The following is a 24,410-nucleotide window of genomic DNA, read 5'->3' on the forward strand; positions in this document are numbered from 1 at the left end:
TTGATTCTGGGGTTCGTCAGGGGTGTGTTCTTCTCCTACTCTGTTCAGTGCTTGTATGGACTGGGTGTTGGGCAAGGTTGTGGGGTCCAGCGGCTGCGGGGCATCTGTTGGTGAAGAAAGATTCACAGATCTTGACTCTGCTGACGATGCTGTGATCTTCGTGGAGTCAATGGAGGCTCTGATCAGGGCACTCGAGAGACTGAGTGAGGAGTTTGAGTGTCTGGGCTTGTGAGTGTCCTGGATAAAAACCAAGATCCAGGCCTTTAATGACCTCTTGGGCACAGCCATCAGCAGTGTGTTTGTCTGCGGAGAGAGTGTCAACCTTGTTGAGAGGTTTACTTACCTTGGCAGTGACATTCATGTCTCTGGTGACTCTTCCTATTAAGTCAGTAGACGGATTGGGAGAACATGTGGGGTCATCAGGTCGCTGGAAAGGGGTTTGTGGTGCTCCCGATATCTATGCAAAAGGACAAAGGTCCAAGTCTTTAGAGTCCTGGTGCTTCCTGTCTTGCTATATGGTTGCAAGACATGGACACTATCCAGTGACCTGAGATGAAGACTGGACTCCTTTGGTACTGTGTCTCTCCGGAAAATCCTTGGTTTGATTTTGTGTCAAAAAATCGGTTCCTCATGGAGTCCCGAATGAGGCACATTACCTGCATTGTGAGGGAGCGTCAGTTACTGCACTACGGCCATGTGGCGTATTTCCCAGAGGGTGATCCAGCTCGTGAGATCCTCATTGTTGGGGACCCGAGTGGCTGGACCAGGCCAAGGGGTTGCCCACGTAACACCTGGCTTTGGCAGATAGAGGGTCACTTCCAGTGGGTGGGACTGGACCGTGTGTCTGCCTGGGGGGGGGGTTGCCAACCGATCCTGAGTTGTTTCGTCGTGTAGTGGGTGAGGCAATGCACTTTACCAGTGCATGCTCCCCAACTTGACTTGACTTGATATAACTAAAAATGATCATTGTGTAATTTATGTGCATATAGTTTTTAAACTGAATCAACGAATGCTTCTGTTGGCCCACTTTTATAGGTTAACAGTGGGTCATGCTACAGTGATGTTTCTTTTAATTTTAATCAACTAATATTAATTATTAACAATAATAATAATACATTTATAAACGCCTTTTCTAGACTCAAAGTGCTTCACCAACGTTCAGAATGAACAACGATCAAATAGACAACATTGCATACAAATTAAACACTAAATAAAGATAAATACAGGAAATATAAAGCTTTGAATTAGCATAATGGACAACAAAAAACAAAATACAAAAACACAAATACTAAAAAAATACTAAAAGAAAACCTTGAACAAGTAACATAATTTGTGCTACAAATGAAAATCATCCTGAGCAGAATGGGGCCAGAATGTCAGGGTAAATTAAATGCTTTCCTGTACAAAAGAATTTTCTTTTTTTTTTTTTTTTAAGAATAATTTAATTCAAATGATGCAATTATTTTACATTTAAATTATCTTTACTGTGCAAAATACAAAAACAAAAAGTAATCAAGAAATAAATACACATATACCTTAAATATGAATAAAAAGGCACAACTGTTTGAAAATTTGTCATGTACAGACTTCACAGTAAAAAAAAAATAGAATGAAACAAGATTAATAAAATATATGTATATATTTAAAAAGTTATTCTTCCCAATTCATTTGGTTTGCCTTTGAACAAAACAAGCAAGACTAAACAAGATTTAAATATTGCCTTTTAAACCATATTTATAAACACGAAGAAAAAATATCTAAAAACAAGCCAAAGACAATTTTGATCTTCATATGAAAAGCTATCAAACCAAGCCCCAGAATAAGTGCAGCTTACTAAAGAAAGCCTTCCTACTTGATTGATTTTCAAAATCCTTTATCTACAGAAATTGATGTTGGCTGACAAATTTTTAAAAGGACATTGTAATGATAAAACATTATTATTTGTCTCCTATTCTAGTTCTTTCTAATTTTGAAGATATACAGCATTTCAACATACATGGATTAAAAGATGTAAAGATAATGCTTATTGTTGTTACTTATAGCTTTATTTATAACTCAAGTTATTCCCTACTTTTAAAAAATTCTGTGATGCTCTGCTTCCTTTGGGGTCCCAAGCATATGCTTGTTTTGCTCATTGTTTAATTCAGAGCTCCTTATTTATCATTAAAATCAGTGTTTGAAGTGGGAAAAATAGCCCTACTCTGTTTTACCAGCTTCTTCAAAGGGTGTGGGGTGGCCCTCCTCAAAGTTCAAATACATGATGAAATCTAAAAGCAATTTTGGAGAGTGAAAGGTGGCAGGGTGATTAAGGGTAGGAAAGGGGGTTCTTTTTAAAAGTACAGAGATGTGATCATAAACAGTTTCAGACGAGAGAGAGGAGAGGGTTATGATTGTACATTGTGAGAAGTTCCAGCTATGACAGACAGTAACAGAGCGCTGATTCTCCACCATGTCATGTTACCTTTGCGACAGGTAACAGAGTTTGCTTTCTGATGTCATCAACCACAGTAAAAAGTATTTATGGTCGACAAATTTCTACTGGTGTCTCATTTATACCAGTATACCACTTAACAAAATTAACATGCTGTCTGTCAGGATTTGGAGCTATTGAAAGAAATTAGTGTCTTTTTATCATTTTTTTCTCAGAAAGGATATAATCAGAAAAAATGCAATACAGTAAAAATGACAAATGCAGCAATGTTAGCTCAAAATCTTATTACATTTTTGCAAACTTATAAATCATTTATATTTATAAATTAGAAACTTTGTAAAAATACAACTTGTTCTATTTTTTTAAAAAAGAACTCCCCACCAAAGTTCATACTGAAAAATACTTTAGCTAGTGAGGTGAAGAATACCGACAGCATTTACAGATTTTATTAAAGAAAAAGAAAGAAATCTCTCCATCTGTCTCAGATAAGGAGTACAAGTTGATAATTCACAATATTCATTCTTCTTCAGTTTGTGCAAAACGCACTGTATCGCAGTCGAAAATTATACACTGGACACACACCTCTCCAAAGTAAAACCATCCAAAATATATCCGGGATTAGACACTAACTGTGAACAGTACCAGGTAGCTCTTGCCTCGCACAGGCATATGTTTTAGGATCATCCAAAATTAAAGACTTTTTTGGGAAAAGATTTTTTCTTATCTATCAATTAGTATAGGATGTATAATCATTGCAGATCTTCCTACAGTAGACTTTAAAGTTATTTCAGACATTTATATTAGTCTAAATTAGAAAAAGACTAATTCTCATTGCATGCAACAGTGCAGAGCTTCTTTAGAATTTTGCAAGATTTCATTAATGTTATTGTTAAATAGTATTACTGAGCTCATGTCTGTTTCTGTTAAACCTACATGGTTTTATTTAATAAGAGGTTCCATAAGAAGTTGCATAATAAAGTAGGTCTCTTTTTTATTATTAATTAGCTCTCTGATGTGGGTGAAAGTGGAATTTTTGTGTGGTTTCTATGAGTTTTGTTGAAGTAATTGTGGATTTCACTGTAAAGAATTATGTATTTGAGTCTACAGAGCTATGATTTAGCACTAGCTACAAAGACATGGAGTAAACCCTGCAAGAACCCATTTTCTTTTAAAAATTACTATACAAATCATTAGATTAAAACAAATATGTTTAATATTATTGTTTTTTCTTCATTCTCCAGAGTGACACAGCAAAAAAATTGCAAAATAATTCAAAGCAATTAGCAATAATAACCCGAATGTCTACACAGTTTTGCATTTTTCATTGTAAACATGCTAATGGTATCAAAACCCAGATTGTAAAATAAATTAACCCAACTTCTTACCCACAAAAAGCTGACTGTTTAGCTGTAAGTGAATGTGCCCATCTGATGGTGCCTCTTGGGTACGTGGTGGAAGCTGATCCACTTGAAGACTGGATTCCTTAACGTTCCTCTCAGCCTTGACATAGTGCCACTGATTGTCATTAAGAGCTGTAGGGGTCCTGATGCTGACATCAAAAGGCCCGTTGCCAACATCATATGAAAATGAAACTTCTGAAGGTGCTAAACATGAAAAAAGCTACACAGATCAATCAGAGCTCCTGTATATGTTTATGACTTTTAAAAACTGAAGTATTGTAAGCTTTCCATACATCCAAATACTTTCTTAACTTTACTAATCTATTATAAGATTACTGGGAACAAAAGCTTATCCCAGTAGAACACAGCTCAAGAAAGAAACCAGTCCTGAACTGAACATGCAGTCACATGTCTTTAGGATGTAGTATAAAATTGGAGCAGCAGAAGAAAACCAACATGGGGGCTGTAAGACCAAACTAACTCCCCATACACTGAGACCTGGTTAGGAATATACTGTGGTCCTTGGACCTGTAAGCAGGAGCACCACTATGCTGTCCTAAAGTTGTAATTCCCACTATTTAATTTATTCATCTACATTTTCAAATTCACTCTAATATACCTACTATTACCTTACAAACTAATCCAAATGGCCCACAAATTTTCATACTACTGCTATTCCTCTAACACGGCCATCTTTTCATGAATATATAAGAAAATGATTAACGACTACTTACAAGTTAATTCAATCCTAATGAAATCTTTAATTCCTAGGTTTTCCAAAAACACTCCAGATGAGGCTGTTGTTTTGAAGAAAAATGAAATGTCGGCACTTAGTTCAGCATGAAACGTTGGGAAATGAAGGTAGGATGTCTCTGTACTGAAGAAGGCTGAATTCCAAAAATTCTCTGAAAAAGAATACAAAGGAAAAACATTAATTGATATCTCTGTATATACAGCTCTGTACTGAGTTATACTATTACTAGGGGGCTCCGCCCCCTGCTCGCTTCGCTCGCCAACCCCTGGTGTTGGGAATGACAAAGAGCGTGATGTATGAATGAGATATAGAATAGTGTGACGGTGTAGATGATGCAAATAGAAAGCAAACAATAAAGTGTGTGGCACAGTGTAAAGGTTTATTTGAAAATTTCTTTGTACACGCCGTTTAAGTGTAAAAGGAAATTCCAGCTCAGAACTTGTAAGGTCATTTAAGATGGTTATTGTTGTGATCAGAGTCAAGTTTGTCAGAGCTTAGAAAGAGTTGTGTCTTTCCAGGAAGTAATGGAATGACTTGGGTATTTATGTTTTCCACATTAATATTTTTTGGACATAATATAGTGCGTTGTGTTAAAAGGGGCATTTGGTCTAATGAGATTGCTGTTCCAAATCTCTCTGTAACTAAGTCGTCGCAGATAAAGGCTTGAGGAACTGTAATAATATGTGGCTGAAGTCCATCTGTATTGGTGAGTGTACCATCTCTCAGTTGTAATAATCAATTGTTATGATCTGGTTCTGGACATCGTATCTTTTTTACTAACTGTATCTTTTGAAAGCAATGCCAATTGTCTGCGTATTTTAAGGTGCACTGAACAATAGCTGAGTGCATGGCATCTGGAAGAATAGCTAAGCACTGTCTAAAATCTCCTCCTAATAAAAGTACCTTTCCTCCAAATCGAATATTATTATTCATAAACGTTTGTTCATGCCATTGAACATTCATCAATAAACATTTTTTCAAGACGGATGTCACGTGCAGTGCCACCGTTAATGTTCATAGTGGATTCCGATTTGTAGGATCTAATGTAGTTGATAAAGATTTCACTTTCAGGTACATCGTCAGTTATAAGCTTCTGTAGATATTCAGTATATGAATGTAAAGAAGGCAGTCTAATTTGACCCTTTTGACAACAACGTGTAAATGTATAACTTATATTGCCAGTTGTTTCTTCAGGGAAGTGAACTGAATGACAATGATTGCAAATGACATTCATTAATCCGAATGAATTTTCCTGGTGTATGTTTTGCTTGTGCCGTTTGAGAGGCGCGTTGTTGCATGTGTAGTATTTAGGACGTGTTGTTTTGGAGCTGTAATCGATTTGCCTGTGCTGTGTGAGAAGCCCGTTGTAGCCTTCGCTGCCATCAACGTATGTCTGAGATGGGAGGTGTTTCGTTTTGAATCCGTGCCTGTTGCGATGCAGCACTTTGATTGATAGTTTGCGTCATGTGGATCTAGGATGTAGATTTGTGCATATTAAATGAAGTATTGTAGGATCTAATGCAGTTCATAAAGGTTTTACTTTTAGGTACATCGTTAGTTAGAAGCTTTAGTTGAGCTTTGTGTTTTTGGAGTCGAGTCATTTTTTCTTTTAGAAATATGGATAAGTAATAAGGAGTATTGCACTCACTGTTAATATGGAGCCTTTTTCTGCGGTTGAACGGTTAATAGTGCCTTATTGTAATGAGATCCACCCATGCTGCATAGCCGTCTATTTTGTTGTTTCTTTCGTGTTCGTGTGTTTGTTCCTGTTATCCTTTCCTTTTCGTTTTGTACCCGTGACCGTGTATTCATGACTTGTTTCTTTCTCAGCATGCGAAATATGGATAAGTAATAAGGAGGATCGCAGTCACTGTTAATATGTTTCCTTTTCTGCAGTTGAACGGTTAATAGTGATTTATTGTAAGGAGATCCACCAATGCTGACACCTATGCTGTCTAGTGTGAAGGTGTTGATGTTCACTTTAGAATATGTGGCTTTGGGTGTCACTTCTTATGGATGTGTGTGTGGTGTGGGGGGGGGGGGGGGGGGGGGGGGTTGAGGATTGTTGTCGCGCGAGCGTCTTCTTTCTTTTTGTGTTCCTGTGTCTTGTTGAATGCCCCTGTTTGTGTGTGTCCCGACCCTTGCTTGTAGGGTCTGTGGGGTGGTTTTGTGTTCTTTTTTTTGTGTTCCATGGGCTTGTTGAATCCCCCTCTTGGTGTGTGTCCCGTCCGGTGCCTGTAGGGGGGGGGTGCCTTGCTGTTGTGCGCGAGCCTCTTTTTTTTTTTTTTTTTTTTTTTTTTTTGGGTCTAGTTTCGTGTGCAATGTGTTTCGTGCTTTGCCTGCGTTTCCTCATTTCTCCATTTTTCCTGTGCTCACTCCTTTTTTCTGTGGTCTTGTCCGCCTCTCTCGCCCTCTTTTGTCCGCCTTTCTCGGCTCCTCAGCCGACTCTCGCGGACTCTTTTTGCGCCTGCGCAGTACGTCTTTTTGCAGCTACGGCCCATTGCCGGATGTGCCTGCGTCCATCATCCGGTTTAGCATTCTCGGTTAGTAATATGGATGATAAAGGAAGACCTTGAGCTTCAGTTGGATCAAGGGAAATCTGACAAAAAAATGTATTCCTGTGGAATTATACCTGAAAGGCATTTTACATTTTGTTGTCTTTTTGTTTTTTTCTTTTATCATAATAAGGTTGCAGCAGTTTCACTCTTCACCCCTTATTATTACTGTACATACATTAGAAATACAATATGATAATGATAAGACCAACATAGGCAACTAGTGGACCTTGACAGGGCAGATATTTTGGCGTTGATTGACCTATAGAATTATACTAATAACAGACACTTAGAAATGAGAAAAGGAGTTTTTATATTTGACAACTGTATCAAGTTAGGTTGAACAAAACCTTTGTAATTGGTATTATTTTCTAATTGATCTCATCGCTGTTATAACTGCCATGTACATTTTGATGGATAACCAGTAGAACTGCTTTTTATGCGACTCATTTGTCATCAGAAGTTAGCCCAGACTAAACAGGTATTAGTTAAACAAAATGAAGAGATAAGAAACTGCCCAAACATTAAAAAATTGTGTTTATCCAACTTGGAGAGTGGTAAAGCCTACAGCTAACAGCAACTAGGTACATGATGATGTTCATCTTGATAAAAGTTACTACCATGCTGCAACATTTCTTATAGGATGTCTTCCTTTGTTTCCTGTAAATCCGCACTTTATGATAAAGGTATTTGACTCCCACTGATGGTTATTATGGCTGCCTGTCTGTCTGCACAAGGCATGTATCAGAGATTGAATCACTTTGAAATAAGATCACATAACAAAAGCTTTTAATATGGTTTACCCAATATTAAAATCTAAACAAGTTTGCTCTTCTTGCCTAGTCTTTGTATTTTCCCAGTCAGGCAATATTTCAAATATACTTTCTAAAGTTTTGGTTATTTTCATTGGTCTCTTTGTTTTCTCTTGTATACAAAGGAATTAAATCTTCAAGTTAGTTTAATGCGATTGAATGTTTACGACTATTCCACAAAACAGATAGCAGACACATAATGAAATGATCCACATTTGCATGGATAAATTGGGTTATGGAAATAGTAGATGAAGTCTTTATGGATACATGAACAGTATAAAGATGACATTCAGCAATGAATTGGTCTGCACCATGACACAGATGGAGGCCAGAAGGAAGTTTCACCTCTTCAAAAGAGTCAAAGGTCAATGACTGATTGGTTGGTAGTGTTATGCATTGGGTCAACTGACTGGGGAAACATTAATACCAAGTGGTGAGCTGCTAATATTCCATCACTCAGCCATACAGCCAAAAAATCAAAAAGATGAACATTCAGTCTGACACAAATCGGGCTAATTCCCATTGATTGTGGTGGTGATAATGTTGGAATCAGATGCATGAGCCTCAGTTATGAAACAATTATACATTAAGTTAGTGTAGGAGCTGATCACAAATTCATTCCATTGAGACTTACGATGCATAATCCCATATCAGAGTGTGTATTTGCTTATGCACATTTCAAATGCTGGATTAAGTTACCCCATCTCAATGTATAAAGGTTGTCTCATATTAAAAAATGAAATCTCTTTCACAATACCCCAAAACCATCACCCTGGCAAAACATTTTAAAAAGTGGAGTAGTGGCTGATGTAATTTTTTCGTTCCAGTTAAGATTTCATATGAGATATCCAACATAGTACTGCATATTAGTTAGTTATATTTTACCTAATAAAATATATTCCTAGTCTAAATCTTTTTAATTAGCATATTAATCTTCTTTTCCACTATTTGCTCCAAACTATTGCCTTTTAATAGGAACTATCCATGTTGACAAGAAGTTTTAAAAAGTACTCTCCCTTATGAAATATGGTGCCCCAACAGTGACTTTTTAAATATTTACTGCTGAAAAATATGAACACATTCTGTATCTTTGCCTGTGATCAAGCAGGGCATGTGATCAAATTTAACGGTGTCTGCTTCTTTGATAAATGAGATTTTGTTATTTGCATATACCCTTGTCTTATGTTCAAATGTAGGCTCATATCCTGGATTGTTTTGGAAATGTGAGTCACTGCTTTATAGTAACATTTAAAATTACAAAAAAAACACATTAAGCAAAATTCAAATTCCATCTTAATTAAATTACATTAATGTATTTTTAATAAACAAATAAAAAATAGAAATACCCCAACTGATTGTATAAGCTCAACTAATTAAATTACCTGGATTCATCTCCGTTTTATGCAAGTATTAATTAAAACTTGAAGCCTCATGCTGTAATTAACTATAAAAGGAATATGTGTAATTTAAAAATATATATAAAGATTAGCTTTCACACTTTTAGTAAACATAAAAAGAAAGGCTAAAGTGAGGCACAGGATTTCTGCAAATGAAAACGGTAAAAGAAAGAAGAACCAAGGGGCACTAATGACTTTTTAATGGAGTTCTTTTTGTTTCACAGTCATTAATTCATCCACTTTCCGAACCAACCATGCCCCTGTACATTGAGCCAAAGTTAACAAAGAGGCAGGAGTTAACTCTGGATGGAATGGCAGTCCATCATAACGCTGTATGACTCACAAATTTACAACAATACCATGAGACTAGGCTTTGAATATTCTAAAGGACAATTTTGGAATATTTATCTTAAAGGTTTTAAATAGGTTGGCGTGCTGGATTTGTTGTTATCAGTGCTGTCTCACAGTTTTGGAGGCCAGCTGCTGACCCACTCATATGCCGTATGGTATTTTTCCATTCTCCCATTGTCGACAGATGTTTTCACCCAGTACTGTAGTCTCCTCCTTCATCCCATAGGTTGACCTTTGATGATAAACTAAGCCATTATGATCGAGTGTGTGCCTGCATGTATTTGAAGTGCTTTGGTCTATTTTAGGGTTGGACCCCCACATATGATCAGTACTTTTCAGCAAAGCTGGGTGAAAAAAAAAAGAAGACGCACACCTCAAATAATTTTAAAAAGTGAGTTCTTGTTTTTTAGCACCATGTTTTGCACAGTTTCCATTCAAACAGCATACAGCATTTGTGTTGCATTCTAAATTCACCCAATCTGATCTTGCTTCCTGGAAAGTAAATTTAGTTAATTAAAAGAATTACATGTCAGCTTCCGAGATAAACAAAGATACAGCTTGTGATTTCTCAGTACATTTTTTAATTCATCGATGTAAGCAAAGAGGAAAATGGAACATAAGCATGTGGCCTTGTATTATTATTTGACAACAATGTAACATATTGAGCTGTTAAATAAAAAAATCACATGCCCAGATTTATAATTATTTCAATGGACATTTTCACGTTGAACAAGATGACTTTGATAGCTCTGCAAAATCAAATATTTGAAAAATCTTTCCATTAGTGTGCACACATTTACAGAGGTGGTAATGAGAAACTGCATCTCAATTGAAGGATCTGTACAGATGCTGAAGATGTCCTTGCCCTTAGTACTTCTAAAATATACATTTTACATACAAAAAAATGCATGACATGATTGGCACACAAACACAGAGATGAGCACTGCTCCCACTTACAGTGCATCCAGAAAGTATTCACAGTGCATCACTTTTTCCATTTTTTGTTATGTTACAGCCTTATTCCAAAATGGATTAAATTCATTTTTTTCCTCAGAATTCTACACACAACACCCCAAAAATGACAACGTGAAAAAAGTTTACTTGAGGTTTTTGCAAATTTATTAAAAATAAAAAAACTGTACATAAGTATTCACTGCCTTTGCTCAATACTTTGTCGATGCACCTTTGGCAGCAACTACAGCCTCAAGTCTTTTTGAATATGATGCCACAAGCTTGGCACACCTATCCTTGGCCAGTTTTGCCCATTTCTCTTTGCAGCACCTCTCAAGCTCCATTAGGTTGGAAGCGTCAGTGCACAGCCATTTTAAGATCTCTCCAGAGATGTTCAATCGGATTCAAGTCTGGGCTCTGGATGGGCCACTCAAGGACATTCACAGAGTTGTCCTGAAGCCATTCCTTTGATATCTTAGCTGTGTGCTTAGGGTCGTTGTCCTGCGTGAAAGATGAACCATCACCCCAGTCTGAGGTCAAGAGCGCTCTGGAGCAGGTTTTCATCCAGGATATCTCTGTACATTGCTGCAGTCATCTTTCCCTTTATCCTGACTAGTCTCCCAGTTCCTGCCGCTGAAAAACATCCCCACTGCATGTTGCTGCCACCACCATGCCACACTGTAGGGATAGTGCCAGGTTTCCTCCAAATGTGATGCCTGGCATTCACACCACAGAGTTCAATCTTTGTCTCATCAGACCAGAGAATTTTCTTTTCATGGTCTGAGAGTCCTTCAGGTGCCTTTTGGCAAACTCCAGGCGGGCTGCCATGTGCCTTTTACTAAGGAGTGGTTTCCATCTGGCCACTTTACCATACAGGCCTGATTGGTGGATTGCTGCAGAGATGGTTGTCCTTTTGGAAGGTTCTCCTCTCTCCACAGAGGACCTCTGGAGCTCTGACAGAGTGACCATCGGGTTCTTAGTCACCTTCCTGACTAAAGCCCTTCTCCCCCGATCGCTCAGTTTAGATGGCCGGCCAGCTCTAGGAACAGTCCTGGTGGTTTCGAACTTCTTCCACTTAGGGATGATGGAGGCCACTGTGCTCATTGGGACCTTCAAAGCAGCAGAAATTTTTCTGTAACCTTCCCCAGATTTGTGCCTCGAGACAATCTTGTCTCGGAGGTCAACAGACAATTCCTTTGACTTCATGCTTGGTTTGTGCTCTGACATGAGCTGTCAACTGTGGGACCTTATATAGGCAGGTGTGTGCCTTTCCAAATCATGTCCGATCAACTGAATTTACCACAGGTGGACTCCAATTAAGCTGCAGAAACATCTCAAGGATGATCAGGAGAAACAGGATGCACCTGAGCTCAATTTCGAGCTTCACGGCAAAGGCTGTGAATACTTACGTACATGTGCTTTCTCAATTTTTTTATTTTTAATAAATTTGGAAAAACCTCAAGTAAACTTTTTTCACATTGTCTTTATGGGGTGTTGTGTGTAGAATTCTGAGGAAAAAAATGAATTTAATCCATTTTGGAATAAGGCTGTAACATAACAAAATGTGGAAAAAGTGATGCGCTGTGAAAACTTTCTGGATGCACTGTACATCAACCATCATTGGTTTGATTCCAAGTGTGTGGAGTCTCTACGTTCTTGCTGACTCTGTATGTTTGTTTTCACATTCTAGAGATGTGTGTGTTAGTTTGACTGGCATCTATGAATGTTCCCTGTTTGTATGAGTATGTGCATGAGACGGACTGGCACCAGGCCCCATTCAGGGTTGGTTTGCAGCTCTGGTCAACTTAGTTGGATTAAGTGAGTTTGGGAATGTTAGTTAATGTGCTGCCAAAACAGGCCGCAGTTGTCCAGATTGAATTAAGCAGGATCAGATAGTCCATAAATAGCCATATAAGTAACTGTCTTAAGGAAGTGGCTAAATAATTCAGTTCAATATATGAAACCATCTGTCCATTAGTGAACCTGATTATTCCAGTTAATGTTTGTGGGTCAATTCATTATAGTTAAGTGTAATATGGTGAAGTGAATCAATTCTGATATAGCTATTTAAGTGTGGCCAAAACAATCTCCTACACTGGTTTGCTTTACAATCCATCTTTCAGGCTCAGCTCTGCAACAGCGGCTCTTAGAGTAAACAGTCTGCCTGTTCTACTTGGCCACGAATGTCTTCTGCCAAATTAAAAGTTCAAGCACTCAATTCACGTAACCCTTTATCAAATAACAGACGTGACTGCATCTCTGCAGACATCTTATATGTTTACCTCTCAACCACATTTCAAGTGCAAAAGTGTATTTAACTCATTTCCTATGGGATGCACAATATTTTTGTGACATGAGTTATGTTTCCTTTTAAATAATTCCTTATTTCTTTCCAACAAATCAATACTGCATTCATTATTCATATATACGTAGTGGGTACTTGTTGTACGTACAGCTTACAGCATGTCAATACAGCTTTTTGGCTTTCATGTTTTAGAAAGATGGGCTTAAACATATCGTGCAATAGAATCTCTGTTCTACAGTTTCCAGTATTACAAAGGCAATTTTTAGGTGAACAATATTGAGCAGATCCAGATGATTTGTTGACCTAAACATCAACACAACTGGAAAAGTGTAAATTTCTAATTAATTTTTAAAAAGGACACATTTTTTCCTTATACTGTATATGACACATTGAGAAATGGTGTTAATACAGTGAGCAATTAATAAAATAGAATGTATAAACAACTTAAAACATAATTACAGTTTTTAATGCATATAACAGATAAAAATACATACTGTCACCGTAACACTGAAAATTTCCAACTCTGTAAGCAGCCTCAGAATTGGGCCGGTTTAAGTCACCAATTATAATTCCTGTCACAGGCAAATCATCTTTGTAAGAGAGATAACCAGTGTCATTTGTCCTAGAGTGAGCAAAACAAAGAGCACAAAATAAGATAATATGAAACGTGCTGTACAGTCGATTCAGAAAGCATTCAGACCCCTTCCCTTTCTGCACACTTTATTGCGCTGTAGGTTTAATTTCAAATGAATACATCTCTCATTTTTGCTCATCAATCTACACAATGACCCTTAATGACAAAGTGAAAACATGTTTTCAAAATGGTATAAAACTTGCTAAAATTCAAAAGCTGAATTCTCTCATTCATAGAAGTATTCACATACTTAATTTAGTACTTTGTAGTAGCCCCTTTAACTGCAATTACATTTGATTCTTCTTGGAATGGTCTCTATAAGCGTTGCATAACAGGATAAGGTTTGCCCCATTCTTCCTGCCAGATCATCTCAAGTTTCCATAGACGGGATGTAAAGTGTCAGTTAACCACCATCTTCAGGTCTGTTTGCGTATGTTGTACACGGCTCAAGTCTGGGCTTTGACTGGGCCACTCAAGGACTTGTCCTGACCTCACTCCAGTGTTGTCTTGACTGTATGCTTCGGGTTATTGTCATGCTGAAAAGGGGAACTGTGGCCACAATCTGGAAATGTATCAATTCTGGAGATAAGCTGGTTTCTTCAAGAATCTTTCTGCATTAGGCCGCATGTATTCTTCCCTTCTGACTTGTCTCTCTATCTCTGCTGCTGAGAGGCACCCCTATTCCAAGATGTTGCATCCACCATAATTCACTATAGGAATTTTATTAGGAGGGTGATGAGCAGCGACTGGTCTATGACAGACATAGTGCTTGGAATTCTGTCCAAAGAGTTCAATTTGTGTTTCCTCATACCAAAGAATCTTGTTCCTCATGCTCTATGAGTCTTTTAACTGCCATTTGCCAAACTCCCGATTGATGGAGTAATGCTGATACATTCATTCCTCCGAGAAGTTCTCCCACCTCAGCAGGGGACTTCTGAAGCCCTGTTAGAGAGGACGTTGGGGTCTTAGTCACTTTCCTGATGAAGGTCCTTCTTACCTGGTTGCTCAATTTGGTCAAACAGACAACTCTAGAAAGTGTTCTGTTGGTTCCATACTTATTCCATTTCACAATTACGGGGACCACTCTGCTTCTGGAAGCACTGAAAGATTTAAAATGGTTTTATTCTGTTGCCTTGATTTATGCCTTACCACCATTTATTGTGGAAGTTTATAGAGAGTTCTTTGGGCTTCATGTCTTGGTTTTTGTCCTGACATGCAGAATGAATTGTGGGACCTTATGTACGCAGGCGTGCGTCTTTCTAAACAATTTCCACTTAATTCAGTTTGCCACAAGTGGACTTCAATCAACTTCTAGACACATCTCAAAGATCATTCAAGCAAACAGGATACTGAAAGATTTCAGTCAAAGGAACACTTTGAAAACACATCAGATCTCAATGGGAAAAAAAAATTCTGCTGGATATCTATACTAATATGGACTAGGTAATGTGTTATAAGCGAAAGGATGCCACATTGTTTGATGGGAATGAAAATTATCAGCCCACAGAGTCAATATCAAAGTGAAAAAATGATGCGATAGGCTAGTCCATTTTGCCGAAATTTCATTGCAGCAACTCCAAATATTACTCAGTAGTTTGTATGGCCCCCATGTGCTTGTATGCATGCCTGACAATGTCGGGGGTGAGGGGGGGCATGCTCCTAATGAGACGATGGATGGTTTCCTGGGGGTTCTCCTCCCAGATGTGGACCAGGGCATCACTGAGCTCCTGGACAGTGAGGTGCAACCTGGTGGCGTCAGATGGACCGAAACATAATGTCCCAGGGGTGTTCTATTGGATTTAGGTCAGGTGAGCGTGAGGGCCAGTCAATGGTATCAATTCCTTCATCCTCCAGGAACTGCCTGTATACTCTCGTCACATGAGACCGGGCATTGTCGTGCACCAGGAGGAACCCAGGACCCACTGCTCAAGCATAGGGTCTGGCAATGGGTCCAAAGATTTCATCCCAATACCAAATGGCAGTCAAGGTGCTGTTGTCTGGCCTGTAGAGGTCTGTGCGTCCCTCCATGGATATGCCTCCCCAGATCATCACTGACCCACGACCAAACCAGTCATGCTGAACGATGTTACAGGCAGCATAACCTTCTCCACAGCTTCTCCAGACCCTTTCATGTCTGTCACATGTGTTCAGGGTGAACCAGCTCTCATCTGTGAAATGCACAGGGCGCCAGTGGTAGACCTGCCAGTTCTGGTATTCTATGGCAAATGCCAATCGAGCTCCACGGTGCTGGGCAGTGAGCACAGGGCCAACTAGAGGACATCAGGCCACCCTCATGAAGTCTATTTCTGATTGTTTGGTAAGAGACATTCACACCAGTGGCCTGCTGGAGGTCATTTTGTAGGGCTCTGGCAGTGCTCATCCTGTTCCTCCTTGCCCAAAGGAGCAGATTCCGGTCCTGCTGATGGGTTAAAGACCTTCTATGAGGAGCCCTGTCCAGCTCTCCTAGAGTAACTTCCTGTCTCCTGGAATCTCCTCCATGCCCTTGAGACTGTGCTGGGAGACACAGCAAACTTTCTGGTAATGACACATATTGGTGGGCCATCCTGGAGAGGTTGGACTACCTGTGCAACCTCTGTAGGGTCCAGGTATCGCCTCATGCTACCAGTAGTGACACTGACCATAGCCAAATGCAAAACTAGTGAAAAAACAGTCAGAAAAGATAAGGAGGGAAAAATGTCAGTGGCCTCCCCCTGTAAAACCATTCCTGTTTTGGGGGTCAACTCATTGTTGCCCCTCTAGTGCACCTGTTGTTAATTTCATTAACACCAAAGCAGCTGAAACTGATTAACAACCCCCTCTACTACTTAACTGACCAGATCAATAGCCCAGAAGTTTCATTGACTTGATGTTATACTCGGATTAAAAAGTGTGTCCTTTAATTTGTCGAGCAGTTTATTTATATATATATATATATATATATATATATATATATATATATATATATATATATATATATACAGAGAGAGAGAGAGACAGACAGACAGACAGATTGCACCACCATCCTCCCAATTGCTAACTGTGTGGAGGCATGTTATATACTTATTTTTTAAGCTACTTGGTTTCCTAATTGGAGTACACATTCTTCAAACATGCAATGTGAACACATTTTTAATAATGCTCCAACATAAAACACTATGCTTATAATGCATTACACTAACAAATGAAAATATAAATTGTTTTGGGATATGGATATCCAGTATAAACAGGCATAATAAGATAATAAAATAAATTTAAACACTTTGTAACATGGACAAATGTTTCTATTAGAAATTAAAATTTGCCACATCCAACCACATGTGAAAAATCATATAATACTCATCATAAGTCATTATAACTTTCTCACATAAATGTTAGACCAGCTTCATTATCTTTAAAATTTATCATAGTATAAAAGCTGCAAAAATACCATTCTTTTCTGTCAGAATCACAGTTGCAATAACGGTTTGTGTCAATGCAATCTCGGTTTAATCCACAAGCACACATTTGACTTCCAGGTTCTGCACCTCCCCAGTATGCTTGCAATTCATTTGTTCTTCCATACCACCAAGTGAAAGGTGTTCCATCTAGAAAAATAATACATTGTCAAATTTATTATCACAAAATGTACATGGGGTATGAAATTGAAATAGAAACATTGCAAATTTGAATTTGTAATGATATGACTCAGTCTCTTTTTTTCCACAGTAAGATACAGAGGGAAAATTAGGATGTATTTGTTCTGTTATGTTGCCTAAAATGTAAGTAACATAAATCTACTTAAATATTGAAGTAAAAAATAAAAATTGACTGATACATATGGGCAATAATCAGTTTGTTTTGCACAATTAATACACTATACCTACACATCTAAAAGTATGTTAGTTGCTTTCCTTAAATGTTTTCTACATCTGCTTAAAATTAAAAACTGTTGTAGCCAAATAAATGTCAGTGGCATTATGGTCAGTATTATAAGGAGGGATTGTGAAGTTATTGTAAGTAGATACTGAAGATTATCCCCAAGAGTGGAAAATAAAAGTGTGGACCATGAAATGAAGTCACAAAAAAAAACAAAAAATGGTGAAGATCAAGAAGTAAAAAAACTGAAAACGTTAAACGGATTAACAGGATTCTGTCCCAGGTTTCTGTTCTTTATTTTAGTTATTTTATTGAATATATTGTGATATTTATCTATATATACAGTATATCTATTATATTTGATATTTTGCTGTTCCATAAGTTTTTATATTTTTTCTTATTTACTTTGGTTATTGGATTTTTTTGCTTTGTTATTTGGTTTTGCTTTTCAATTTTTATTCTGCTTGCCTTGGATTTATTTTCTTTTGAATTCTTAAATTAACATCATTATTAAGATTACACAATTTCTTCTTTATGCCAGGGTTATTTGTATGGTCCCCCTTTCTCAATTGGGATTTATTGGCATTGGCCCCAGATTCTTTACTTCAGTTTCCAGACCTACTGTACATTTCAGCATTCTGGCATTTTTTTTGTGAAAGTTTTGGGTCACATATTCAAACAATAAAAACACTTTAACCCCATTATCCTATCTGACAATAGCTTATACACCAGCATTATCTCAATGTCATCTTAATTTGTAAATGCATTTACGCAATTGCAGTTATAGCACAAATAAAAAACTACTAAGCCTCTTCCCAGACAGAGTATATAGCTGGGGAAGGTCTCAGTAACGGTGGCATCAAGATGGACCACATCTTGAGGACCTTCTCTCAAAGCGCATGGAACGTAATGAAACACCAATAACTAAGGATGAATGAAACTAACAAAAAAATATAAAAACATGACATATATTAACTCAACAATAACAAAAAAATCTTTAAAACAATGAATAAATACAAACTAGGTAGCAAATCCCTAACATAACACAAAAGAAAGACGTGTAGCTCAAAATGATGCCAATGATATCAAATCACTAATAGTTATAACAGAAGTAGCACTAACCACTATCACTGTGGTGGGATCCTTCTCTAATTTCATTTACCAGCGTTCCTTTTTTTGTTTTTTCTTTTTATTCAGATTTTTGCCACTAAAGGTTTGCACAGCTTATGCCATGTTAGCTGCACATGTCTGGAGTAGCTTGTTGGCAAAGGATTCAACACTACCTTATACTTCCAAAAGACCATATTCAAATTATGGCCTGGTGACTGTGTGTGGAGTTTGTTCTTTCCCCCTCTATCTGCATGGATTTCCACCCGCATCTGATAGACCTGCAGATTAAGTTGGTTAGTGATTCAAAACTGGTCTAGCACGAATGTAAGTCAATGACTCAGACATTTTACCATGTCTTTTAAAAGATAGGACAATATTTCAAGATCTCTAAAAAACAATTAAAGATACCCATATGCAGTTCAAGATATGGTAAAATAGTAAGATCATATAAAGAAGAGGAAGTTGTGCAGAAAGTGATTTGAGATATTTCAAATGTATTGCAGATATCCTCAAATGTAAATTAACGTATTTTTAGATATCATCAAATATGTTTCACGTATCTGAAAAGCTAAACTGCATTTTTAGATATCTGAAATTCATTTTGGCATTTCTGTAAATGTTAATTTGGCTCTCCAGAGTAGAGGGAATTGTCTCTGACTACGAATTGAACAGAAGAGGGCCATAAAAAGATGTCATGAGTTATCCTACTCCACTGCTTGTTCACTATCACAGCGTTTATTCCTGATTATAAATTCATTGCAAAAAGAAAGCACTGCTAGCCAGTTTGGATAAGGGATTCTTTCAAACAGCATCATAAGCCATACATCTGTTTTTGGATTTTGTCTGCATTTCTCTTTTAAAATGTTCATAAAAAGTTGCCTCTAATTGGACCTAAAGCCAATTTATACCAATGTAACATTTGTGAACCTACACATAAAAGACAATCTCATGGAAAATATCCAACTAGATTTTAAGGACTTTGTTAAATGGTGCGACTTAAACCACCTACAACTGAACACCAGCAAAACCAAGGAACTGGTGGTGGATTTTAGGAGACCCAGGCCCCTCATGGACCCCGTGATCATCAGAGGTGACTGTGTGCAGAGGGTGCAGACCTATAAATACCTAGGAGTGCAGCTGGACGATAAATTAGACTGGACTTCCAATACTGATTCTCTGTGCAAGAAAGGACAGAGCCGCCTGTACTTCCTTAGAAGACTAGCATCCTTCAACATCTGCAGTAAGATGCTGCAGATGTTCTATCAGATGGTTGTGGCGAGTGCCCTCTTCTACGCAGTGGTGTGCTGGGGAGGCAGCATTAAGAAGAAGGATGCCTCACGCCTGGACAAACTGGTGAGGAAGGCAGGCTCTATTGTTGGCATAGAGCTGGACGGTCTGACATCCGAAGCAGAGCAACGGGCACTCAGCAGGCTCCTATCAATTATGGAGAATCCACTACATCCATTAAACAGTGTCATCTCCAGACAGAGGAGCAGTTTCAGCGACAGACTGCTGTCACTGTCCTGCTCCACTGACAGACTGAGAAGATCATTCCTCCCCCAAACTATGCGACTCTTCAATTCCACCAGAGGGGGTAAACGTTGAACATTATTCAAGTTATTGTCTGTTTTTTTATCTGCATTTTTTATTACTCTTTAATATTTTTGCTGCTGGAATATGTGAATTTCCCCCTGGGATTAATAAAGTATCTATCTATCTATCTATCTATCTATCTATCTATCTATCTATCTATCTATCTATCTATCTATCTATCTATCTATCTATCTATCTATCTATCTATCTATCTATCTATCTATCTATCTATCTATCTATCTATCTATCTATCTATCTATCTATCTGTGTGGGTAGATAGGAAAGGAGGGATAAGAAAAAGGAAAACAAGTAGTTCTTCAAGCAGAACAAACATCTAGCTACATACTAAAACCTAGATTATGGTATGTTTTTTTGTGAATGGTTTGTCCTCTTGCTCACCAAAACATTTCATACTACAGTAATCCCTCCTCCATCACGGGGGTTGCGTTCCAGAGCCACCCGCGAAATAAGAAAATCCGCGAAGTAGACCCCATATGTTTATATGGTTATTTTTATATTGTCATGCTTGGGTCACAGATTTGCGCAGAAACACAGGAGGTTGTAGAGAGACAGGAACATTATTCAAACACTGCAAACAAACATTTGTCTCTTTTTCAAAAGTTTAAACTGTGCTCCATGACAAGACAGAGATGACAGTTCCATCTCACAATTAAAAGAATGCAAACATATTTTCCTCTTCAAAGGAGTGCGCGTCAGGAGCAGAGTCTGTCAGAAAGACAGAGGAAAGCAAACAAATCAATAGGGCTGTTTGCTTTTAAGTATGCGAAGCACCGCGGCACAAAGCTGTTGAAGGCGGCAGCTCACACCCCCTCCGTCAGGAGCAGAGAGAGAGAGAGAGAGACAGATAAAAAAATCAATATGTGCCCTTCGTGCTTTTAAGTATGCGAAGCACTGTGCAGCATGTCGCTTCACGAAGCAGCTGCACAGAAGGTAGCCAACGTGAAGATAATCTTTCAGCATTTTTAGACGAGCATCCGTATCGTCTAGGTGTGCGAACAGCCCCCCTGCTCAATCCCCCTACGTCAGGATCAGAGAAAGTCAGTGCAAGAGAGACAGAAAAGTAAGCTGGGTAGCTTCTCAGCCATCTGCCAATAGCGTCCCTTGTATGAAATCAACTGGGCAAACCAACTGAGGAAGCATGTACCAGAAATTAAAAGACCCATTGTCCGCAGAAATCCGCGAACCAGCAAAAAATCCTCGATATATATTTAAATATGCTTACATATAAAATCCGCGATGGAGTGAAGCCGCGAAAGGCGAAGCGCGATATAGCGAGGGATTACTGTACTACAGCTTAGTAGCTTGAACTTGAAAAACATATAAAGTTTAATCCTTCAATTCTCTGACAAAACATCTATCATATATAAGAATATATAAAAATATGCCTAACCATTTTCTTAGCCCACTTATCCAGGGCTGGGAGCCCATTTCAGCAAATACCATGTGCAAGGCAGGAAAAACATCTGGACAAGGTGGCAGTCCATTGCAGATTAAACACACACACACTCAAACTAAGGCAAGTTTAGAAATGTCAGTTCACCTAACATATCATGAGGAGAAAATGTGAACTTATTGTGAAGTAGCATTACTACCACTGTGCTGCAGTAAGAGAAAAATGTACTTGAAACTGCCTGCCTGTTCAACTAGGATCTCCTGACTTCACTTGTATGGCACATTTAAACTAGAAATTAGATCATATAACACTTAAATGTATATTTTGATCTTTGATAACAGTTTACTGATAAGAAGTCTTATTTCTTTTAACCAGGTATATGTCCACAACTCTTAATAGTTAACCATTTTAGGAATTTACATAACATTTGATGGTATTTCTAGAATATACCATTTATCTGTATGTCGGTTGGTGTAAATGAAATGCTTTGTATTCATTATATTTGAATAAACCTAGCTGGCTAAAGGGTTAGGGGTAGGGTTTAGGGTCAGACTCCACCAGTTGGTGTTAAGGACAGGCAGCTGAAGACTCTTTGTTTATGGAGCATTTTCCTCAACAAATGCCCATACAAAGAAATATTCAGTTATTAAAATAAAAAATACTGCCTTGGTTTTATTCGAGTCCTTCTGTATTTAAACGATATATATTTGTAATCTCACTAATTGTACTGTTTATACTTATGTACACACACTATATATATATATTCGCTGTCTACAGTGCATATGCCTATGTTTGTCAATATGATTTGTTGCTCTTAACCTAATAAGTGCTCATTTATATGTAAATGAAGGTCATAAAATCTAACTTGATTTTTTAAAATTACCTCACAGATTTTGATTCATATCATGCATTTTTGTAAGATCACCGTGTTAATATTTCTAAAATTACTTTCATTATGAATAAAAGTTCAATTAAACTAAAGTGTCACATGCTTTCTGCTAAGCTTTATGACAGCTATACTATTAGCTCATATCCATTTTTTACTTCATTTTAATTGAGGTTATACTACAAAGTGAACTATTTCATTTTGTTATCCTACATAAGGATGTCATTTTGACAAATGTTTTAGACTCTGCTCTGAAATGCACCTACAATTTCACTGTTTAAAATGTGTTTGGCCACATTAGCAGTGAAGAAGAAAATTTTAGATAATCTGTAGCTCAACTCAAGCAATAGAGAGTAGAGGTGAAGTGAGCTGTTCATTGTACCTACTCTCACTCTAGCAAATTAAAGTGGCTGTCAGTTTCAAGACTGACTAGGAAGGCTGCATATCATGTGAAATGATTGGAATTGAAAGGAAACAGTAAATATTCATTTCACCTATGTTCATAAATGAGTGCTCAATGATTGACATTCCAAATGTGAAGTGACACTTCTCATTAATAAATGAAGAAATCCAACTATTTTACTAGATTTGTCCAGGTAACATGTTGTTTTAACTTAATGGCAGAAATAGAGGCCTCTGTCATGTTCCACCACATTGTGCTAAGTTCTGATACATCTGGGCAAATATATATATATATAATAATATGTAATTTTTTTTTGCTTACAGCATTCAGACTGTATAGTTAGACATTGTGCAAGTTATCATCCTAACCAGTTGTAACAGGCTCACTGCGATAAGGACAACATATAAGGGTTGGCACTTTAAAGTTTGTGGGGCTTGCCGATTATTCCAGAAGATTCATCCCTGACTTTGCAAATAGGGCTGCTCCTCTTTCAGATCTTACTAGAGGCAGGAAAAACTGCGCCCTGTTTTATGGACAGAAGTTTGTGAATGTTCCTTTTGTGATTTGAAAACTGCTTTGTCTTCTTATCCGGTTTTGCGGAATTCAGACTTCTCTAAGGATTTTGTTCTACAGACGGACGCAGGTGCATTTGGTGTAGGTGCCGTCCTGTCCCAGGTTTTTGACAGGGAATAGCAACCTATCACATTTTTGAGTAGAAAATTGCTTCCTAGGGAATGCAACTATTTAACTATTGAGAAAGAATGCTTGGCTATTAAATGGGCTGTGGAAGCGCTTCGTTATTATTTATGGGGTTGAAATTTCACATTAGTGACAGATCACGCTCCACTTCATTGCTTATACCGTCAGAAAGATACAAACTCTCGTCTCATTAGATGGTTTTTGAGCTTGCAACCTTCTAGTTTTACTGTCAGGCATCAACCCGGCTCTGAACATGTTAATGCTGATGTTCTGTCACGCCTGTTTGAACCTGGTTTGTAGAGTCGCTTAATTCACGAAAATGTGAATAAAGCTGATGGAGGGGTGTGAGAAGGGGGGCTGATCGCACCCCTAGAGGATAAAAAAGCCCCTCTAAAAAATGCTGAAAGACTACCTTCACATTGCTCCCTTGCTTGCTGGGGTTACTTGCGGCTGCTCTGTATGCTTCCCGCGCGGTACTTCACATACTTAAAAGCCTGAACAGCACCTATCGGTTTTTGATTGATTTTTTTTTTCTCTCTTTCTCATTCTCCTGACACGCGTTCCTATGAAGAGGAAGATATGTTTGCATTCTTTTAATTGTGAGACGGAACTATCATCTCTGTTTTGTCTTTGTCATCTTTGTTTTGAGAACTTTGTCTCCCACCATCTTCTTACAGCGTTCCCTGGTGGCACCCACGGTACCCAACAGGGCTGTGTTGCCGAACTCCCCATAGTGCCCTGCGGGAATCCGGGGCACCACTGCAGTCCAGAGAAGCTGCGATCTAGCGTCTTGGGGGAGGCAGTGTCCTCGAAAAGCTGCCTTCCCCCATCCTTCCATCTCAGAGGTGTCCCAGCCAGGT

At 38.1% G+C, this 24,410-nt stretch overlaps 1 protein-coding gene across 1 annotated transcript in view; it reads right to left on the minus strand.

The window, feature by feature from the left end:
• Positions 1–24,410, minus strand: part of cntnap3 (contactin associated protein family member 3) — a 603,541-nt gene that overhangs the window by 67,333 nt on the left and 511,798 nt on the right. Inside the window, exons 14-17 of the mRNA XM_028804840.2 lie at positions 17,018–17,174; positions 13,451–13,578; positions 4,566–4,736; positions 3,817–4,035 (exon numbers count right to left, since the gene is read on the minus strand). Coding sequence (XP_028660673.1) covers positions 3,817–4,035; positions 4,566–4,736; positions 13,451–13,578; positions 17,018–17,174 — 675 coding nt within the window. The remainder of the gene's footprint in view (positions 1–3,816; positions 4,036–4,565; positions 4,737–13,450; positions 13,579–17,017; positions 17,175–24,410) is intronic.

The sequence above is a fragment of the Erpetoichthys calabaricus genome, chromosome 7, assembly GCF_900747795.2.
Source record: "Erpetoichthys calabaricus chromosome 7, fErpCal1.3, whole genome shotgun sequence".
NCBI lineage: Eukaryota > Metazoa > Chordata > Cladistia > Polypteriformes > Polypteridae > Erpetoichthys > Erpetoichthys calabaricus.